The following is a 21,186-nucleotide window of genomic DNA, read 5'->3' as shown; positions in this document are numbered from 1 at the left end:
ATCCCAGATAAAAATCATATGTACCTCTGTGTGAAAGTAAAACATACATCCTTACTGAAAAAGAGAAAGTGAGTGTCATGTCTGAAATGTCCATTGAACAAATAAGGATAAAAGTGGGGGAGTTTTAGGAGTTCCTGTCATGGCTCAATGGAAATGAATCTGACTAGCAACCATGAGGACACAGGTTCAGTCCCTGGCCTCACTCAGTGGGTTGAGGATCTGGCGTTGCCGTGAGCTACGGTGCAGGCCAGCAGCTACAGTTCCAATTTGACCCCTAGCCTGGGACCCTCCATATGCCTCGGGTGAGGCTGTAAAAAGACAAAATAAACAAACAAATAAATAAATAAAAATGGGGAGTTTCCGTTAAAAAAGAAAAAAGACTAAAATGAAACTGAGTTTTGCTTTATGACTAGGGGGAAACAGTACCTGATGACTTCATCTCTTTATACATGAAGTAAAAAAGTCATCCATTTACCTTTGAGCATATACAAGATGTAAACACCAAGACGGCAGCTAAAAAAGACCGGTTGGGAAGAGAGGCGACAAAGTACCAGACAAAAATCTATCGTCCCCCAAGGATGGAGAAACAGAGCATCTTGGGAATTCAAGACAAGTGATATCACTCCCTCCAGGAGGGTAAAGAAGGGTTTGATGTTTGGACAAATGCTGGTGGTTAGGAAGCCTTTGTTAAGGCCACGAGGGCAGGTTTCCTCACGCTTGGCAGGGCTATCTTCTGGAGTCCTCAGTCCTGATGGTGAATACTTTGCCCATGAAGTTCGGTCAAACGCTTTCTACCAGGTCCAATCCAGCAGGTAAATACTGTGAATGTGGGGTCGTGACCTCAGCTGTGCCATATTTAATGCTACAATAATAACTACACCTGATAAAGCCCGGAAGTAATGAGAGCACTTACAAGTTATATGATTTGTTAAGAATTACGAAATGTGGTTTGGAAAACAAGCCCAGAAAAACTGTTCGGTTATGATAAGCAGTCCGAGGGAGAAACAGATTTCCTTACTGGTAAGGCTGCCAAGTTTGAGGAAATGGTTACTCAACGCGGCTGCATGTCAGAATTACCTGGAGAGTCTTAAAAATACACATTCCTGGGGCCCCCTCTAGCCCTGCTGAATTCTAACCACAGGAAGAGAGGCCCAGGAAACTGTCTTTTTATATAACTACCACCTCCCCACCCTTACTCCCAACCCCCCAGATAGCTCTGATGTACAGAACTGGAGTCTGGAATTTTCACACTATTGCTTAGAGCAAAAGTTACTTAACATTAACCCTGGAAGCTGGTTCACAACATTTTTCCTCACCACAATTCTTAAACTCAAACAGGTAATTATTATTATTATTATTATTATTTGGTCTTTTCATGGCGTACCGCGTCACATGGAGGTTCCCAGGCTAGGGGTCCAATGGGAGCTGCAGCTGAAGCCTACGCCACAGCCACAGCAACACCAGATCTAAGCCACATCTGTGACCTACACCGCACCTTGAGGCAACAACGGATCTTTAAACCACTGAGCGAGGCCAGGGAGCGTACGCACTTCTTCACGGACACCATGTAGAGTTCTTAACCCACTGAGCCACAACGGATATTCCTCAAGCATTTTTTTCCAAGCCCGAGCGCCTTACCATGCTGGTGGTGTTGGAAAGACTCTGGTCACCCCTTTGAAAGGAACTCTCCTCAGAGAACTATAGACAGAGACAGACTCTGCTGCATCTTGCACCGCGGCGGGGACACTTCTGTTTCCCAGAGAGGATGGCTCCGGGCGGCTCTAAGGAAGACCCCTCCCTGAGTTTCCACCCAATATCAAGTGTGTAGGGCAGGGGGTGAGGGATGGGACTCCCTAACTCATCTGGCATGTGAGGACACCTCTATTCGCTTGTACCTGGAGAGAAGAATCCAGTTCACGGCATCCTAGCCTTAGTCCTCCCTCTGCAGGGAGGAGTGATTGTGACTGTTGGATCGGAGCGGAGGAGGGTGACAGGGTGTGACTGAGGTGTCCTCTGTCTTTTGGGGGAGTGAGGCTACATATGAGCATCCCAGGAGGGCTTGTCAAAACACAAACTACTGGGCTTCATTCCGAGTTTCAGCTGTAGCTGGTCTGTGGTGGGACCTGACAGCTTGCAAGGGATGTAGATGCTGGTAGTCCTGGGACAGCATTTTAGGAGCTGCGGTTCAGGGGTTCCCGTTGTGGCTCAGCGGGTTCAGGACCCAGCACTATCTCCATGAGGATGTGTGTTTGATCCCTGGTCCCTCTCAGTGGGTTAAGGATCTAGTATTGCTGTGAGCTGTGGTGTAGGCCGCAGACATGGCTCGGATCTGGTGTTGCTGAAGCTGTAGTATAGGCTGACAGCTGCAGCTCCAATTCAACCCCTAGCCAGAGAACTTCCATATGCTGCAGGTACAGCTTTAAAAAAAAAAAAAACAAAAAGAAAAAAGAAAAAAAAGAGGAACCACTGTCTTGGGAACAGACAAGTGAGGGGTTTGAGTACTCAAGAAAGGAGGGTACAGTTTAGTTTCAGTTTCTGTGAAGGAAGTATATGATCCTATTAAATATGTGAAGGACATGAGTAAGGACAAATATTTGTCTTGGCCTTCTTTTTTTTTTTTTTCTGTGCTTGCAACAAGTGGAAGTTCTGGGCCAAGGACTGAACCTGCACCACAGCAGTGACCCAAGCCACTGCAGTGACAAGGCCGGATCCCGCTGAGCCACACAGGAACTCCTTGGCCTTGTTTTAATGCAGCAGAATGCCTGGACTCGGGGCGGGGGGAGCAGTCAGAGCCCCCAAAGACTCACATGACAAATCCAAGGTTAATGGTGGAACAGAGGCCACAAGAATGTCCAGATTAAGATTTATGAACCATCCAAACATCAGAAAAGGAGCTGAGAAATGTGCATAAGAAATATCCATAAGACAGAGATAGTCAGCTGGAGCCACAGAAGAGGCCCTTGTGACCATGGATGATGCCATAAGGCATATGGGGGACCCCCTTGCAAGTCTGGGGAAGCAGCTAAAAGAGCCCTGCATACCCCAGCTTTCTCTAGAGCCCAGCAGTTTTGCAAAATGGAAACATCACTGGTATGTTCATAGCAGCACTATTCACAATAGCCAAGACATGGAAACAACCTAAGTGTCCACTGACAGATGAATGGATTAAGAAGGTGTGGTATATATATATATATATATATATATATATATATATATATATATATATACATACACACACACACACAATGGAATACTACTCAGCCATAAAAAGAACAAAATAATGCCATTTGCAGCAATGTGGTTGGAAGTAGAGACTCTCATACTGAGTGAACTAAGTCAGAAAGAGAGACAAATACCATATGATATCACATATCTGAAATCGAATATATGGCACACATGAACCTATCTACAGAAAAGAAACAAACTCAGGGACCTAGAGAACAGACTTGTGGTTGCCAAGGGGCAGGGGGAGGGAATGGGATGGACTGGAAGTTTGGGGTTAGTAGATGCAAACTATTGCATTTGGAGTGGGTAAGCAATAAGATCCTGCTATATAGCAGAGGGAATTATACCTAGTCACATCAGGTGATGGAACGTGATGGAGGATAATGTGAGAAAAAGAATACGTGTGTGTGTGTGTGTGTGTGTGTGTGTGTGTGTGTGACTGGATCACTTTGCTGTATAGCAGAAATTGACAAAACTTTGTAAATCAACTATAATAGAAAAAATAAAAATCTAAAAAAAGAAAAGAAGAGCATAAACCTCTTAAAAAAAAAAAAATCACACGGTGTGGGGCTGCTGGCTTGGTCCTCCGGATGTTAAACCAGAGATGGTGGCTGTTCTAACCATGTCTGTGCCAGATGAAGAGCTCACCCAAGGCGCAGGTGCCAATACTACTGGGAACGCCCCTGATTCACCCCTAGTCCTTGGGGAAGAGGGCACCTCCCACATTGCTCTCTCCAATCAGCTCTCTCATTGGGAGGACAAGGCTCCGCTTCCCAACCTGGATATGCAAATACGAGCAGGGCGGACAGTCAGTCTGGTAAGTACTGGGCACTTGGCCTTTCTAGGTGCTCTGCCCTCCTGCCAGTGTGGGAGGAGAGGTGGTGCTTTCTCACTGCACAGGTGTGGAAGCGGGAGGATCAGAGGTGTCGGATGGTCTACCTGGGCCCCATCAGTCATGGCATAGCGCTAGCTTCACCCCAACTCAGCACTTCCTGGTTCCTAACAGTGGCGTGAAAACACAGACCCCAGCCTCCTACCCCTGGTTTCTGACTCAGTGCTTACAGGGTGGGCCCTGTGCTGGCATTGCTAACAGGCTTTCAGGTGACGCTGAAGGTATCTAACTTTACCTCCATCCCAAAGAAGAAATCAAGTATCTCCTTCCAGCAGAGGTGTGGGGGGAGGGAGTGGAACACCTGGGTTCTCTCTAGGGCTGCGAGGATGCCCGGGGAGAGAGGTGGCCGGGAGACCGCCGCACAGTCTTCCTGTCTGGCCCTGCTCGCCTCTGCCTTTGTCCAGGCCCACGGGCCTTATAAAGGGCAACTGTGTGAACAGTAAGAGAGGAGAACAAACACGAGAAACCGGGCCAGCAAGGGGTCCATCCGCACCCCAAGCAAACAGTCCTGCCATCCCAGAGTCACCCCTGAGTGTGGCAGCTGCGGGGACAGGCTGGAAGCACAGCCCAGGGTGACCACATGGACAGGAGCTGCTGGGTAAATACCCAGCTTCGTCAGGAACAAAGGGGCTGCTCCCAACTGTGCCCTCCGAGGTCCCGGGTGGGTGACACTGAGCCTTGTTGCCCGCAGTGACCAGAAGGCTCATGCTTTGGGGCTTGGCTGACACTCCTGCCTGTCCCATGTCACCTGCTGGCTCAGGTGGTCGCCAGGGATCACTCCCAAATAAACTACTTGCAAAAATTCTTTGTCGCCATCCTCACAGGAACGCAAACCAAGACAGGTGCCAAGGTTGTCATCGGCAAATGATCTGATGGCAGAGGATGGAGGCCGAGTGGGCAAGTCTGCTCCTAGTCTCTGTGTGTTTTGTGGGATCGAGAAGAATCCAGTACCTACCAAACGGCCTTTACCCCAGAGACCCCCAAATGGCAAAAAAGCTGACCCCCCCAAATCCTGATATTCCTCAAAGACGTTTACTTTTCTTTTGTTCTGAGGAGTCTCCAACGTGAGTCATAGGAGATGAGAAAGTTATCCTGAAGTGAGTGGATAACTCACTTATGAGTTATCAAATGTGAACAGTTTCAGTGAGTGGACAGTTTCAGTAAATGAAGAGACTTCGTTTAACCTTTGTTATAGGCAGACCTTGGAGATACTGCAGGTCTGGTTCCAGACTCACAATAAAGCAAGTATTGCAATAAACTGAGTTGCATGATTTTTGTTCTGGTTTCCCAGTGCATGTAAAGTGATGTTTACACTACAATGCAGTCTGTTTGGTGCGCAACAGCACTCTGTCTAAAAAAACAATGTAGGAGTTCCCGTTGTGGCTCAGAAGAAACAAATCTGACTAGTATCCATGAGGACGAAGGTTCGATCCCTGGTCTTGCTCAGTGGGTTAAGGATCCGGCATTGCCATGAGCTGTGGTGTAGGTTGCAGGCGCAGCTCAGATCTGGTGTTGCTGTGGCTATGGTGTGGGCTGGCAGACACAGCTCCGATTTGACCCCTAGCCTGGAAACCTCCATATGCCACTGAGGACATATCCCTAAAAAGACAAAAATAAATACATAAATAAACAATGTACACACCTTAACTCAAAAATACTTTTTTTGCTAAAAAATACTAGCCATCATCTGACAATGCAGGGTTGCCACAAACCTTCAATTTGTAAACAAACAAACAAAAAAACCGTATCTGTGAAATACAATAAAACCAAGAGGTACCTATGCATTTCAATATTGAAATCAGATTAGGAATCCTGCTTGTGACCAGGAATGCCAGGGGCAACTCTGGGTCAGTATTTTCTGGAGGCAGAATGTCAGGTCACCTGCCTGGGGAGGCTGTGCCTCTGAGCCTGACTGTCCCCCCACCCCACCCCCAGGCCATCAGAAGGGCCTCTGCATCCACCCCAGCAGGCCCCCAGGTGATGCCAATGGAACAAGATGGCAAGATGTGACCTGCTCCCCAGCACGTGCCACCAGCCAGGCCGCTTGCAGGTCCCTGGTATTGAAAGGGCAATGGGAGCAAGCACGTGACCATCAGCGCATGTGGCAGAGACCGACAGCAGGGAACAATGACAGCCCCCAACCTGTTCACTGGGGCACAGCTCTGAGATCAGCACGTAGCACTGACTATTTAATTAGTCACCTAATTAGTGACAGGCCACACTGAAGGCTTCAGATGTCCTTAGACAAATGTAAAGATAAAAAGCCTCATTAAGCCGCACACGCTCGGTGGCTGCTCCGATCCCACAGCTGCGCCGGATGCTGTGTGGTCCCGCACGGCCCCCTGACACGTGTTACGGGCATCCAGCCACAACCTCGGCTTCACAAACGCACCCTGTAGTCCTGAGCTGCTCTTAGTTACACTGTCACACCCACCTGGCTGAGGGATCAATGCTTACATGAGATGATGTGGTGGGCATTTTGAGACTACTCTTCCTGGTGGTGGAAGTGGAAGGTGGGGTGGGGGTGGGCTCTGGCACCCACCAGAGCTTTCCACAAGCTGGAGCACATCCTCCTCTAACCCCCAGAGTTGCCGAGACTCCACCCAGGGCTGCTTTCAGTCACTGTCATCTCAGGATCCATTCACACCTGCTACTCTACCTTCACAGGCTCCTCAAGAGACTCTTTACATCAGAATTGAATTAGGAGGGTTCCCATTGTGGCCCAGCAGGTTGAGAACCCAACTAGTATCCATGAGGATGTGGGTATGATCCCTGGCCCCTGCAAGAGGGTTAAGGATCTTGCATTGCCATGAGCTGTGGGGTAGGCCACAGACATGGCTCGGATCCTGTGTTGCTATGGCTGTGGTATAGACTGGCAGCTGCAGCTCCAATTCGACCCCTAGCTTGGGAATGTCCATATGCTGCAGATGAGGTCTTAAAAACCAAAAAAAAAAAAAAAAAAAATTGAATTAGGAAAGATTTTAAAATAATGGATTAAAAGGAACTGCTCCGTAATTAGGAGTAAATAATATAATACACAAAGCATTGAGACATACGAGCTGAAACAGAATCAAATCGAACTGCTTCAGCTCAATGAGTTGATGCCCAAGACCAAGAGAAGAATTCTTAGAATTCTGGAGACTGAAATGCCTATGTGGGACACTGGCTGGGACAGTGTCTGACATCCTGTGTTTCTAACAAGCTCCTGGGTGACGCTGATCCTGCTCGAGTCCAGACCAGACTTTTGAGTAAAAGGCATAAAACATGAGTTTACAGACCCGGTTCCTGCCCCTTTCTTGGTAGAGAATTTCCATCTTTCTTTAAAATTAAAAAAAAAAAAAAAAAAGATTTAGGAGTACTTTTGTGGAAAGGCTGACACAGTCAAAGCATTACATTAGTGGAGGTGGGCAGGACCAGACCTGGCATGAAAAGTGAGAAAATATGACTGGTAATCAGCTTTGCAGAAAGAAGCCCCTGGCTTTCTGGAAAGAAGTTTCAGATGTCACTCTCTTCCGGGGACGAGCATTTCCCTGACAGATGAGAGAAGCACCTCTTGGAACCTGGCCCTAGATTCAAGAATAGGGAGTTCCCCCTAGGCCTCTGACATGGTTGGTTCAGACCTTAGAGTGACAGCACCTAGAGGCTGGCAGGACCACACCCTTCCGCCCCTCAGCAGGAGAGGAGGGTGGGACCATCTCACTGGTTCTCAGCAGAGGTGGGCTGATGGACGAGGCCAAGATCCTTCTGCCAAAAACTAATGTTTGGAATTTTAAAGAAGTCTTATTCATTCAAGTACTGAGAAGGAAACGCCTATGCTGCCCAAGCCAAAGCTTCCCATCCCGGAGAGTCAGGCAGCAAAACAAACACAACCTATGGGTCGTGAGAACCTTAATTTCCATAACCAGGAGCCTCTGCAATGACCTGAGCCACTGCAGTTGGAGTCTTAGATCCATCACCTGAATATCTTGGGCCTGAGGGAAAACAGATAACTCACAGCAAAGTGACTTGAGGGAAAACAGATAACTCACAGCAAAGTGACTTAAGGGTTGCCTCACTCCCCAATTCGCTGCCTTTTATTCCATAGGATCGGGGGGCGGCTTCCTCCTCTATGCCCTCACACCCAACAAAGCTCGCCCCAGTCCTGCCCTGCTCTGCTCCTGATTCCTCCTATGGGGTGCAGGCCCCAGCAGGGCAGGTGATGGGGAAAGAAGGCCAGGCTGTGAATTCCTGCAGGTGGGGCCTGGGGGTCTGAACATGCTCCCGCCTACCCCTGCTCCCTGTGGACTTGCTTGGGCACAGCACCCTCAGAAGACAAATGCACAAGACCTGGGCTGGGGGACAAATTAGCTGAGCCTTACCTCCACCCTGAATCATCCTGCACCCTTGCTCTTCTGTGTCAGCTGCCTGGGGCCTCGGGAGGGTGGATGGAGACAGCAAAGTCTAAGGGCAGGGCTGCCACTCAGCCAGCGCTGGGAGATTCACCAGGACTGGGAGAATGGGGAGGACCATAAGGGTGGCTGGTGTATGTCCCTAGAAAATGCCTGTCCCCTGTGTCGCCCAGCAACGGAATGCCCAGCAGACCTCCCCCATTGTAAGGACAAGAAGTAGATGCCAGGCAACCCATAGGCCTGACCACCAGACAAGAAGGTGTGTCCATGCAGGTGTACCTGTGGGTGGGTAGCAGCTGAGGACCAGGCAGAATGTTGTACCAAGAAACAAAACCCCAAGGAGTTCCTGCCATGGTGCAGTGGGTTAAGACTCCAACTGCAGTGGCTCAGGTCATTGCAGAGGCTCAGGTTGGATCCTCAGCCCAGCACAGTGGGTTAAAGAATCCAGCATTGCTGCAGCTGTAGCTCACACCTGCAGCTTGACTCAATTCCTGGCCTGGGAATTTCCACATGCCATGAGTGTGGCCATAAAAAGAAAACAAAAACCAAAAAACCCCCGAACATCCCCTCCCCACATGGAGCTCACATCCTGGTGTGTGTATTAGTTGGTGACTTTGGGCAAATGATATCAGCACCCCCAGTAGCTCCTTGGCACTTGGGGAGAGAAGAGCAGGACACAGGCAAAGAATTTTCTCAAGGACTCCTTCTGTGTCTTTGAAGAGGAGCCTGAAGGCACCAGGCAATTTTTCTGCATGTAAATAATATTAGAACAAAGAGTTGTGCCTGTCTTGTCACCAGATGACAGGATTACCAGATTTTCTAGAAAAAGAGGTTGCTGTACTGGGCCTCAAATGGATTTTCCAGGAACCACGGTGCCCCCGCTGAGTTTAATAATGCAGGGTAGGCACAGAAGGAGGGCGGTTTTCCTAAATCTCACCTCCAAAATGTGGATTTAATCCTCAGTGGGGGTCAGTGTTTGGTGAAAACTGTGTTTCTTCAATTTTATTCCAACTCAAATCATTTAGAAAAATCTAGTTCAAATGGCAATTAACCTGGTAAAGTAAAATATGCAGCAGGTTACTATGGTGATTGCTGATTTGAAATAATTAGAGAAAATAATGAGAAAACTATTTCCTCTCTTTAGGATTAGAGGTCTGTAAACTGACACCAGTCTATTTTTAGTGTAAGTAATCTGAGTAACAATGATAGAGAATTATGAGTACGCTAAAATGCTTTAAAAAGCTCTGTCTGATTGAGGAATTTAATCAACCAAGTACTTATATCACAATTTATACTTGTCTTTATTAAATCTAAGTTGATTCCACGAAAAGAAAATTATATGTGTATATCTTAATGTAATCATTTTAAATAAGACATAATGACTGGGTATACGGCTAAATGAAGATTTAAGACCTGTTTATGATAACTTCTTGACTACAATAGTTTCACGACTTCCCCCTGCTCGTTCCTCATTCAGGAAACGGCTGCTCACAATTGCTGTTCAGAGTCCCAGGTGAAGCGATCTGTCAGAACAAGGAAAGCCCTCAAACTACAGAGTGGCGTGTGCAGGAAAACGCATCTCCCTGGGTGCTTCTCACGCTTCCTCTCTTGCAACAAAAGGCTGCTGGAGATTGACCACGATGTTTAGTTTGATTGTATAACTTGTCACTGGAAAGGATGCTTGACACAGAGTTTGAAGGCAATATTTTTCAGTTTTAGGAGGTTTGGGGTTTTTTTTTTTTGGCTGCACACGTGGCATATGGAAGTTCCCGGGCCAATCACTGAATCCCAGCTGCAGCTATGACCTAAGCCACAGCTGCGACAATGTGGGGCTCTTAACCCACTGTGCCAGGCCAGGAATCAAACCTGTGCCACTGCAGAGATAAAGCCAATCCTTAACCCTCTATGCCACAGCAGGAACCTGAATTTAGAGCATGTGAATTCAGCTGCCAATTTCAATAAGGACATGCAGTTTATTTCTGCTTAACTAGGGGTGCACTCCAGATAACTGAACAAAAGGTCTTTGGTTAAATGTGGAGTCAAAGGAGTAAAATAAGCATCTGGGCTTAGCATATCCACCAAGGACAAGCATCTCCTGGGGCATTTCTTCTGCCCCTCCCTTGTCTAATTGCTCAGCCCTGAGCCTCCACGGAGTCCTGGCAGGGGGGCTTTTCCCCAGCTTCCACTCACTCTGAGCACGTACAGTTTCACACATTTTGCTCAAGTTTCGAATGAGATCCTGAGCAAAAACATTGGAACAAACTGGACTCTCCTAATTTAGGAATCTGGGATTCCCCAGACCAGAGCCTTTAAAAATATCCATGAGGCTTTTTAAAAAATGAGTGAGGAAACTGAGTCTGAGAGAAGTGAAGCACATATCGAGGCCTCCGAGTCGGTGATGGTGGCGCCAGGGTGGGAACCCAAGTTCCTGGACAATCACCCAGGGCTCTTCCCAATAAAGAGATGCTGAAACTGGCTGAGCCCCAGGACAGCTAGTTGGGGCAGCTGAGAAACCTCAGGAATGGGCTCTGCAGGGAAACTGTTCAGTGCTTTGAGGATAATGGAGAACACATCAAAGAGATGCATGCACAGCCGCTGTCCCATGGGGGGTTTACCCTTGTCCCCTGGCACCTAAAATGCAGAGGTTGAAAGAAGGGTCCTGGCCTGTCTGCCACTTCTGAAAGCATGTTTGTGGTGCATACGATCAAAACTGGTCCCAAATTTCCTGATCACATAGCGCACCTGTTAAAATACAAGGTCCTGTGGCCTCCACGGGAGTTTCTGATTCTGCATGTCTACGAGGTCTGGGAATCTACATCTGTAACAAATGCTCTATGTGATTCTTATAATCCAGCCAATAAGGGAAGCTCTAATACAGAAGAGGGGCTAGTAAAACTGCTTCTGGAGGGGGTCAGAGTGAGCACATATGAGGCATTGCAGGCCAAACGGTTTCTATTATGGCCATTTATACCTGCCACTATAAGAAAACCAAAACAACACATAAAAAATACACATGACTATGGTCCCATTAAGCTTTATTTACAAAAGCAGGTGGATCTGCTTTGACCTGCAGGGTGATAGTTCACCAGCCCCTAATCTACCATACTCCCCTGATTCACTAATCCACATAGGCAAGGTAGGTGAGGCAGTAAAAAAAAAACCCTCAAGCCTGCCCTTTTAAGGGAGCCTCTCAGTTATAGGAAGAGAAAGCCCCCTTTAAACACAGATAGGCATTTCCGTCATGGCTCAGTGGTTAATGTATCCAACTAGGAACCATGAGGTTGCAGGTTCAATCTCTGGCCTTGCTCAGTGGGTTAAGGATCCGGCACTGCCGTGAGCTGTGGTGTAGGTTGCAGATGCGGCTCAGATTCTGAGGTGCTGTGGCTCTGGCATAGGCCAGTGGCTACAGCTCCGATTTGACCCCTAGCATGGGAACCTCCACATGCCTCGGGTGCGGCCCTAGAAAAGACAATAAATAAATAAATAAATAAATAAGGTAAACAACTCACCAAAATACTAGTGTCTCTAGGAAGGAAATTCCAACAGTGGATGCACCAACCACGACAATCTTGGCATTGACAGTTATTTTAGGTTCCAGCGTCAGTTTTCTGTTTGTATGGTTTAAGGCATAACCCAACTGGAAAAAAAAAGTATGAAAACAAAAAGGGACTTGAGAAGAATGCAGCTGACTCCCAAACTGGCAACGACTTAACCAGGATATTACCACTAAATCCAACTGAAAAAATGCCCATGAGCAGCCCCAAGGAAATTTATGGGTAGGTATTTCTAAGAAATTAATGTAAGAATATGGGACTATGCCCAATACCTAGACTGGTTCACATGAAAATGCTGGATTTAGATCATTTGCGTCTTATTGCTGATGGGTGTTTCATATAGAACCAAGGGCCTTGATGATTAGAGACGATAAGGTAAAATAATCCCATAAGAACACTGGCAAGTTGCTCCTGGAGAATCTGTACTTTCATCAAAGATCCCAAGCTTTCCTTCTGTCCAAGGTTTCCCTGAAACCTTGAATGACTAGATGACAATACCTGGTTGCTTGGTGGCAGGTATTAAATCCCATTCAATTCTGCAGCTCTTATACAACTTAACCCAGTACCTTGAGTACAGTAGGTATTCACTAATATTTGCAGAATGACAAACGTGTTGAATGACAAAAATGCATCGGATGATAAGGGTTGTTCAGTTTTTCAAATAACTTAGGGTTAGGGAGACTCTTAGAAACACAGAAAGTGGGAGTTCCCAATGTGGCACAGCAGAAACAAATCCAACTAGTATCCATGAGGATGTGAGTTCAATCCCTGGCCATGCTCAGTGGGTTAAGGATCTGGCATTGCCATGAGCTGTGCTGTAGGTCACAGATATGGCTTGATCCCTTGTGGCTGTGGCATAGGGCTGCAGCTCCATTTTGATCCCAGCCTGAGAACTTCCATATGCCAAAGGTATGGCCCTAAAAAGAAAAAAAAAAAAAAAGACAGAAAGAGAAAAAAGAAATACAGAAAGTAATGGGCTATCATTTTAATACTCCTGTTGGAAAATATTACCCAGATTGATCCTTTCAGTTTACTCTCCTGCAGAGGCCTCAGTGGGAACATGAAATGTACAAAGGAAGGTTTCACAAAGGGGTGGCAAGGTACCCTTGAAAGAACTTTAGATTGTGCCAGAAGACCTTAGTTCTATTTTTAATTCATAAACTCAACACACCTTTTTAATTTCATGCTTACTGTGTGTCTGGACAGTAACAAGGTTTACAGCTGACTTTTCATCAGAAGCAATGGAGGTCAGGAGTCAATGGAGTGACATCCACACTAACGCACTCCACTAAGTTAAATTCTCATTACATTTGCATTAACTCATCCTCTAGGTCAAAGACCTTCATATTCTGGTAGACTAAACCAATTTTTAATTTTCTTAAAATTCTGAGACACTAGGAACTGAAAGTCCTGTGGGTTAATGGTAAAGCCTTATGGAAAGCTAGGCTCCCACATGGTGCCCAAGGCAGCATGGGTGCTATCACATGCTTTGCCACTTACTTGGCAACACATGTAATCTAGGGGATAAATCTCCTCTCTCTAGCTATAGCTAGCTGCAACATGGAGGTAAAACAATATCTTGAGCCAAATCAAAATTCAAAAATGAAGTTTGGCGAACTTAGACTCTCTCCATAATTAACATAATTAATATAATTAACATTGCTGCTGCCTCTCAGCATCTATTTTACCCCTACTCCCACCTCTAATGAGGCGCACCATGGATTTTGGAAAAGATTGAACCCTCTTCTATCTTTATGAGGGGGCTCTGATTGACATAAACCAAGTAGCATAATCCCACACTCTTTGCTCAACAACTAGCCCAAGACAGACACTTGACCTATCGTGGCCTAATCAGAGTGACATCCAGGACTTCTTTGTGATAGCTGAAGAAAAGCCTCTTGCCTTCCAGATGGTATAGCCCCTGTAGTAGGAGGAAACTGAAGGTCACAGCATGTGGATGTGAAGCCTGAAATAATACAGTCATCATGCCACCAAGAGGAAAATCATTCTGGGTTGAAGCCCCAAGAGAATCACAAGGGAATAGAACAGGAGTTCCTTTCAAACCCTACCTGAAGCCCATGCTACCTCTGGACTCTTCAGTTACATGTGCAATAGCTATCAGTCCGCTATTCCCAAAACAGCGCTGCATAACAAACCCAAAATGCATTGGGTTAAAAAATACCCTCTATTCTCAGTCATGTAACTCTGAATCAACTGGAATAAGGCTGATGTAAGCAGGATTCAGCTGGGTCTGGCTCCACCCAGATTCCAGATTGGCTCACATCTCTCATCTTTTTTGATGAGACAGAGCTAGGGCTGTTCTCATGGCAACGCAAAAGTGCAAGAAGAATAAGTGAGACTGAGCAATACTTCCTTGGCCTGGTCAAAGCAAATCACATGGCTGAGCCCAACACCAATGAGGTGGGGAAGCAGAAGTCCCTGTAGCAGGAGGAAACTCACTGTCACACAACAAGGGCAATGCTCAGGGAGGGAGGGATAGCTGGGGAGAAAGACCCAGCCTACTGTATTTCCTTGATTGCTTAGGCCCATTTGTTTCTTTTATATGCATCTAAAACCTTCCTAAACCTAGAGACTTCCTAAATGACAATAATGAATGTATTGTTTGGGCAAAAGGGTATCTGTTCCTCAAATGAGCTCTGATCTGCCACATGAGAATTTCCCAGGACAGGCCAATGAAGAATTCTGCAGGAAAACTAGGTAATACCAGTAAATGTGGACGCCCCTGTGTACTGTGTTTCGACTACTTTCCAAGACAAGCCTGGTAGCAGCAGACGGGGTCGGGTGATTTAGAGTGAGGAAGGGAGGCAGCACCCATGGGGGTGTGATGGCATCTAATCACAGGTCTAATGAACAGACTTAAGAAGTAAGCATCCTAGCAGGTGAGAACCCAAGATTCCTCCCATCAGAGTTATGTCAGACATTCCCCTCTGCTCTCCAGAAGCACACACTAACATCAAAGCATGGGCAGTAAGGAAATGCCTTGGTAGAGAAATATACCCCATTTCTGAAACAGCTCCTGAGTCAATGATACAAAGGCGGCTGGGGAACAGAACAGAATGGCTTTTGTTTCCCACACAATAGCTTTAACACCAACAGCTGCCAGGCCTCAGAAATCACCTTCTCAGCCTCTGAGGACACCAAGTGGCCTCGGGTGTCAAGAGTCTGCAACAGTACCAAGGATGGCAGGTGTCTCAGGAGAAAGAGCAGACACCACAGTGATTTGCAAGAAACCCAATTTTGTGCCCAGGCTTTCATTAAAATCATATTCATCGTCAGGTATGAAGAGGTGACTTGAAAAGACCACATTTTCCTTTTGTCAGGATAGAGGGTTTTTAAATACCTTGAAAAAAATTCGTTCCAGCCTGGAAATGTCTTGCAGTGACACGTGCAAATGAAGACGGTTTCTGCTGCTTTACAAAGGGTCTGTTTTGCCCACAAGCTGAAGTTCAAGGCATTTTGGGAAGAAACAATGTGTCCTTCCTTTATATTCCTTCAAACTACAGGTTTTCATAGTAAAGAAAAACAGATACAGAAGAACCTCTGAGCCAAGCCAGCCTTTCCTTCTCTTGATCTGAACATCTACCAAAAATGTCTCATGCACTGGAAATCTTGTTTGAGACTATTTTTTTTTTTTTTTTTGAGCATGCCAATGGAAGTTCTTGGGCCAGGGACCAAACCCAAGCCATAGCAGCAACCTGAGCTGCTGCAATGACACGCCACATCCTTAACTTGCTGTGCCAAAAAGGAACTCCAATTTTTTTCTTTTTACTTCTTAATAGTAAAGTAAAAGTAAAATTCATATCTACTGATTCATATTTTATAGACAGAAATTAAATAATGCCTTATAACGCTAAATTACCAAAGATGAAACAGAGGCGTCTCTGAAAGCTACTTAACTACATATCATCATACCAATGACGACATGGGGGAGAAATCAGATTCTTATCCCCACATCTTTTTGAGTTATTTATGATCTATTTTTCTAATGACACTAAGTTAGCATTTTTAAACAAAGGGATGATTTTAAATATAGAGATCAACAGGTTCCCCAGCAAAAAGGAATAAACCATATTTCACCTACAAGCTGATCTTTTAGGGTTGAATGTTCCCTAAAACTGGCTATAACTCTCATGATGAGTTTAAAACACAAGGCTTAAGGTCCATCCGTTAGTTGGGAGAAGAAAGAAAGATAAAATGAGATTCCCTGTTCAGAAATTCTAGAGCTGGGCTTGAGCGGGGAGAGAGGAAGTACGGAGGATTCAGAGGGAAATGTCAATGAAGGTCAGGTGGGGGGGGGAATGTTGAGATGGGAAAACAGGGAATAGAAATGAGGACATTTAAGTTCTAGCTTATTTACCTGTAATTTCCTATGAGCTTCGGAAACAGAATGCCTTGTACACCTAAGTGAGCCATGGCGGGTTTGGTCCCATTATTAATTCACCTGGTTTATCTGCTGCCCTCTACCTAGACTGTCTTGCTTCCTGAGCTCAGGAACTACACCTTTGTTTTCTGAAACATTTGTCTAGTTGTAGTTTAATCTGGACATTTTTGGACATTTAATAAATGGTGAAAGAACAGAGAGGCTGACTTCTTTGCATTTCATGAGCCCTTCTTACAAGGTGTTGGCCTAATTTCTACTGATTCCAATTATTTCCCTTGGTTCTTTTCCAGTTCTTTTGATGACCAAACAACCAGATTGGATATAATTAGATCTACTTAGGATTAAATTTGATCTTTTTAGTAAAAAAAAAAAAAAAATGATACTGCTCTATATGCTCAAGTGAGTTTATGCTGTGATTCACATACATTTATTAAGAGACCTTAAATACCTAGTTTTGAGTTTTACGCATGTTTGTTAACTCTTCTGTGTATACAGAAAATTGGTCAAAATTTAATTTTATCTGATATACACAGACCCAAGTTCTGTGTCTCCACATCTGATTGACTCTCGCTTATGCATTTAGAATAAGTTAGAATGACAGAAAAAGCATTATTGAAACTCAATTTCAATAACAGATCCCAAATCAGAAGTTACTCAAATTTCAAATGGGCCATTAAACGGGAAAGCAGTCAAAATAAATACAAATGATGCTATATAATAAACCCAATTTGTACTAAAAGGGTTCATGACAACATCCACAGTGAATTTTTTCTAATGGTACCATTTCATTTGGGGGGGTTGTGTTCAACCTCCAGGATCACTGGACCGGGCATCATTTGCCTGGCAGCAAGGTGTGGGCTTGTTTTCTTAATTCTGCTATGGGTTGAAATTCTGAGCCTCTTTTCCTTAAATATCAGCTTCCTCAGGTGTAAAATGGAAGTAAATTACACAAACCTCTGCCTTCCACAGCAGGCAAACATGGGAACTATTCATTAAAAAACATCTACAAATACTTGGAGCTTTTCAGGCGAAGATGTTACACCGGGTAAAATTGCCCAGCCTCTCTCCCATCGGCAATATGAAAGGCAAATCTTCGAAAAACACATTTTAAAAGGCCGAAACAAGGAGCTCCATTTTCAGCTCCACACCCATGTGTATATATTTTTTTTCTTACAGAAAGCTTCCAAAGACTTCAAAGGGAGCTCTCTCCGTGCAAGGAAATGGAAGATGGGGAGATTCAAAGCCATTAGGAATAGAATTTCTGAAATTCTTAATAAGCCTGTTTTTGCTTTATAAATGTAATTTTGCTCCCCTTATGCTCTGCCATTCTCTCCTCTTTTTGAGTAGCCCCCTTTCCCCAATTTGATCAAAACAAATAATGACAGGTTGACAGTGCTAGTGTCAGTGTCAGAGTTCAAAGTTAACAAATTGACCTCTTTGGGGCAAAGTATTGCAGTATTTACCCAATAAATAAGGGGTCAGGAGAGAGAGACCCATAAATAGGAGCCAATAGGTTGGAAGGCGCTTCCACAGGTACACAATACAATTTTGAAAAGTCTTTCTGAGAAAGTCATTAAAAGGGCTCAAAAGTAGGACAGGAACATCACCTCTGTCACAGCAGGGCATGAGAAGGCTGTCAGGGCAATGCCATGGTTTTGAGCCTCCTTTTATAAAGGATGCTCTTACTTTCTTTTTTGTTAGAGAGAGAGGAGCTCCTAACACTTCTTGCAGCTCCAGCACTTAGCCAAAACGCACACTGTTGTGTTTCTGGCATCTGCTGAGAGCAAGGGTGACCCAAGGCTTTAGTGACTTGCTTTCCTATGGCAGGAAGAGCATACGCAAAACCCTACAACATGGGACAAAGGGTGGGCTGGGGCTACTGCAGCCCCACTAACCATTGCACCAGGCACACACAAGGCACTCAGGAAAGGCCTGGGAGGTGAATGTGGCACTAATCTGGACCCTGCAAAATTATTAGAAGTCCTACGCATGAAGAATTCTGATTTCTTTAAAGAACTATGTCTTCAATTCCTTTACATTCTTTCCATTATCTCAGGCATCCTGGAAGCTGGGATCCTAGTTAAGAAAGAGGGTTCCAATGGAGTTCCCGTCGTGGCGCAATGGTTAACGAATCCGACTAGGAACCATGAGGTTGCGGGTTCGGTCCCTGCCCTTGCTCAGTGGGTTAACGATCTGGCGTTGCTGTGAGCTGTGGTGTAGGTTGCAGACGCGGCTCGGATCCTGCGTTGCTGTGGCTCTGGCGTAGGCCAGTGGCTACAGCTCCGATTCAACCCCTAGCCTGGGAACCTCCATATGCCGTGGGAGCGGCCCAAAGAAATAGCAAAAAAAGAAAGAGGGTTCCTGTTTCAGTTAGGGAAAACACAGCTTAAACAGAAAACAGTAGCTTTTGCAAGATAGCAGATAACTTCTCTCTTACACAAGAGAAATAGGGAAATACATCATCCAGGGCTATTAAGGCAGTGCCATTAGCTTATAAGCTTATAAAAGAGCCAGACTTCCACCTGCCTAAATCCCCATCCTAGTGCATGGCTTCCATCCTCAAAGATGGCCCAGGATGGCTGCTGGAGATCCAGACATCTTGTCCTCATTCCAGGCAGCAGGAAGGAGAAGGCAGGAAATTAAAAAAGGGCCTTCTTTCCAGTAAGCCACTCCCTTTGAGCAGCCTTTTCAGAATTCCCATTCCAACGACTTCTACTTCCATCTCTGTGGCCAGAATTTGTTATATGGTTATGGCAGTTGCAGGGGAGGCTGGGAAACACCTTCTCAGAGTTGAATAAAATTAAGATCCCTTGAATTGCTGCCTTGAATAAAATTAAGATCCCATTACCAAAGCTAAAGGGAGGAATGGATATTGGGAGCAACTCAATGGTCTTTGCTATAGTTCCTTAAGCCTTTATCATTCAACGAGTACATTTCTTTAACTTTCATTTTTCTTATATTTTTCTTATCAACTCCATCTGTCCCAACCCCTCCTACCTCCATTTTCCCCACCTATTATCATTTTAAATGTTTTTAAAGGTTCAAATTATTGCCACAGTCACTGGCAATCATTCTTACACATTTACATCTGGCAGGAGGGGGAGGTGTTTTGGAAGTTGAGTGACTTTACTGGATTTTGTCGCTTCTAGGAGATACATTTTTTCAACATAAGTTAAGCATCCCTGAAATCGGCCTAGTGGTCAATGTCACCTTAGCCATTGAGATCAGCCAGACAGGAGCAGTAGTTACTCTTCCCTGGGTGCCAGTGACTTGGTCATGGCTGTTCACTGCCATCATTTTTGGTCACTGCCATCATTTCTGGAGAGTCATGTGCATTATGTGACAACAAGTGTTGAGTTTAACTGCTGCTGACAACGCCTTCAAAAAGATTACAGCATGATTTGGCATCGAAATGAACACTTATTGTGTTCCCATGAAGGCTCGAAAACCGAGCGGCAGGGTGTGAATTTGATATTGGTGAAGCAAATATTAATCATTGGAGGAATGGCTATAATTCCATATTTTCTTGCAATGCAACAATCGAGTGCTTTACAGGAACAAATCAAGGAGGAGAGATACCTACAAGTAGATGAAGCTGTGTCACATTTTGCTACCGAGACACACGCAAAAGTTTTTTTCCCATCACGCAGCAAACAACGCAATTGAAGGGAACGTAAATTGGCTCTCCTCTCTGAATAGACGAAAGAAATTTCAAAGCAGTAAGACTTCTGTGACTGAATCATATTCTGTGCAGGACTCTCATTAAGACACTATCACCGTTTAATTGGCCATGTTTTTTTTTTTCTTAAATAGTACATAAAGGTACATCTTCTAATAATGGCCTCTTAGATTTGATAAAGGTGATTAAATTCACTTGTTTTTAATTAAATAACAGCCTGAACAAGTAGCTTATATAGTCACTGAAACCAGGACTGCTTTGATGCAACTCTCGGGCACTGGCAAGGGAGAGGCACTGTTGGCTTTCCAGAGACACACAGGCTCACTGATCCCCAATGTGGAGATGCTGGCACATGCAACAGGATAACCTCATGTGGCCCCAAGTCCTCCCTTCCCGCTGCGAGTATTGCCCAGTGTTTAAAAATGTCCTCTGCGCCTCTGTGTCATACCTGGCAAAGCCTGTCTGTCAGGGTTCAGCTACCTGGCACTTCAGGTACCACCTTCAATACACAAACTGGAGGTGAGCAGACAGCGATGCAAAGCCATAGCAGGGAAACAGTTTGCAGAATCAAAAGCATTGCTCTAAAAGCACAGACTACTCCTACAGTGTTTTTAAGTCTCTTGAAAAAAAATCATTGACTTAACATCTAGCTGCCTAACCCTTCTCAGCTTCTATATCCCCATGAAAGACTCACTTGTAATGGAATAAAAGGAAGGCGTGGCCTCAAAGGTTGAGAAAACACTCAAATTCAAAAGCCGTGGAAGGCATTCTTCCTGTTAAATAATGCCCTTCTGAAACAATGGCATTTTTCTAGTTACCTGAGGACAAAAATAGTCCTCCATACATTGAATACAAAACATATATGTATATGTTTATAACATGGAATTTGAATGTCTTCATAATAAAGCAAGGCATTAGAGAAATTTATGAAATGATTGATGATAAGTTTATTTTCTTGGGATTTTTGTCAAGTGTATTGTCAGTTGTTTTCACTTCCTTAAAAAAAAAAAAGACAGTTTATGGAGAATGTGTGAGGTATCATTTGT

General features: G+C 45.1%; 1 protein-coding gene across 3 annotated transcripts in view; it reads right to left on the bottom strand.

The window, feature by feature from the left end:
* The window catches only part of CFAP61 (cilia and flagella associated protein 61), a 261,717-nt gene that overhangs the window by 101,130 nt on the left and 139,401 nt on the right, over positions 1-21,186 (bottom strand). For 2 of the 3 annotated variants that reach the window (XM_021077413.1, XM_021077414.1), the window contains one exon: positions 12,015-12,142. The exons of the other annotated variant lie outside the window; for it this stretch is intronic. In XM_021077413.1, the coding sequence (XP_020933072.1) occupies positions 12,015-12,142 (128 nt within the window). The remainder of the gene's footprint in view (positions 1-12,014; positions 12,143-21,186) is intronic. 3 annotated transcript variants of the gene reach the window in all.

Source organism: Sus scrofa, chromosome 17 (genome assembly GCF_000003025.6).
Source record: "Sus scrofa isolate TJ Tabasco breed Duroc chromosome 17, Sscrofa11.1, whole genome shotgun sequence".
Taxonomy (NCBI): domain Eukaryota; kingdom Metazoa; phylum Chordata; class Mammalia; order Artiodactyla; family Suidae; genus Sus; species Sus scrofa.
The sequence above is the reverse complement of the archived record's forward strand: the minus strand, read 5'-3'. Positions and strand labels throughout refer to the sequence as shown.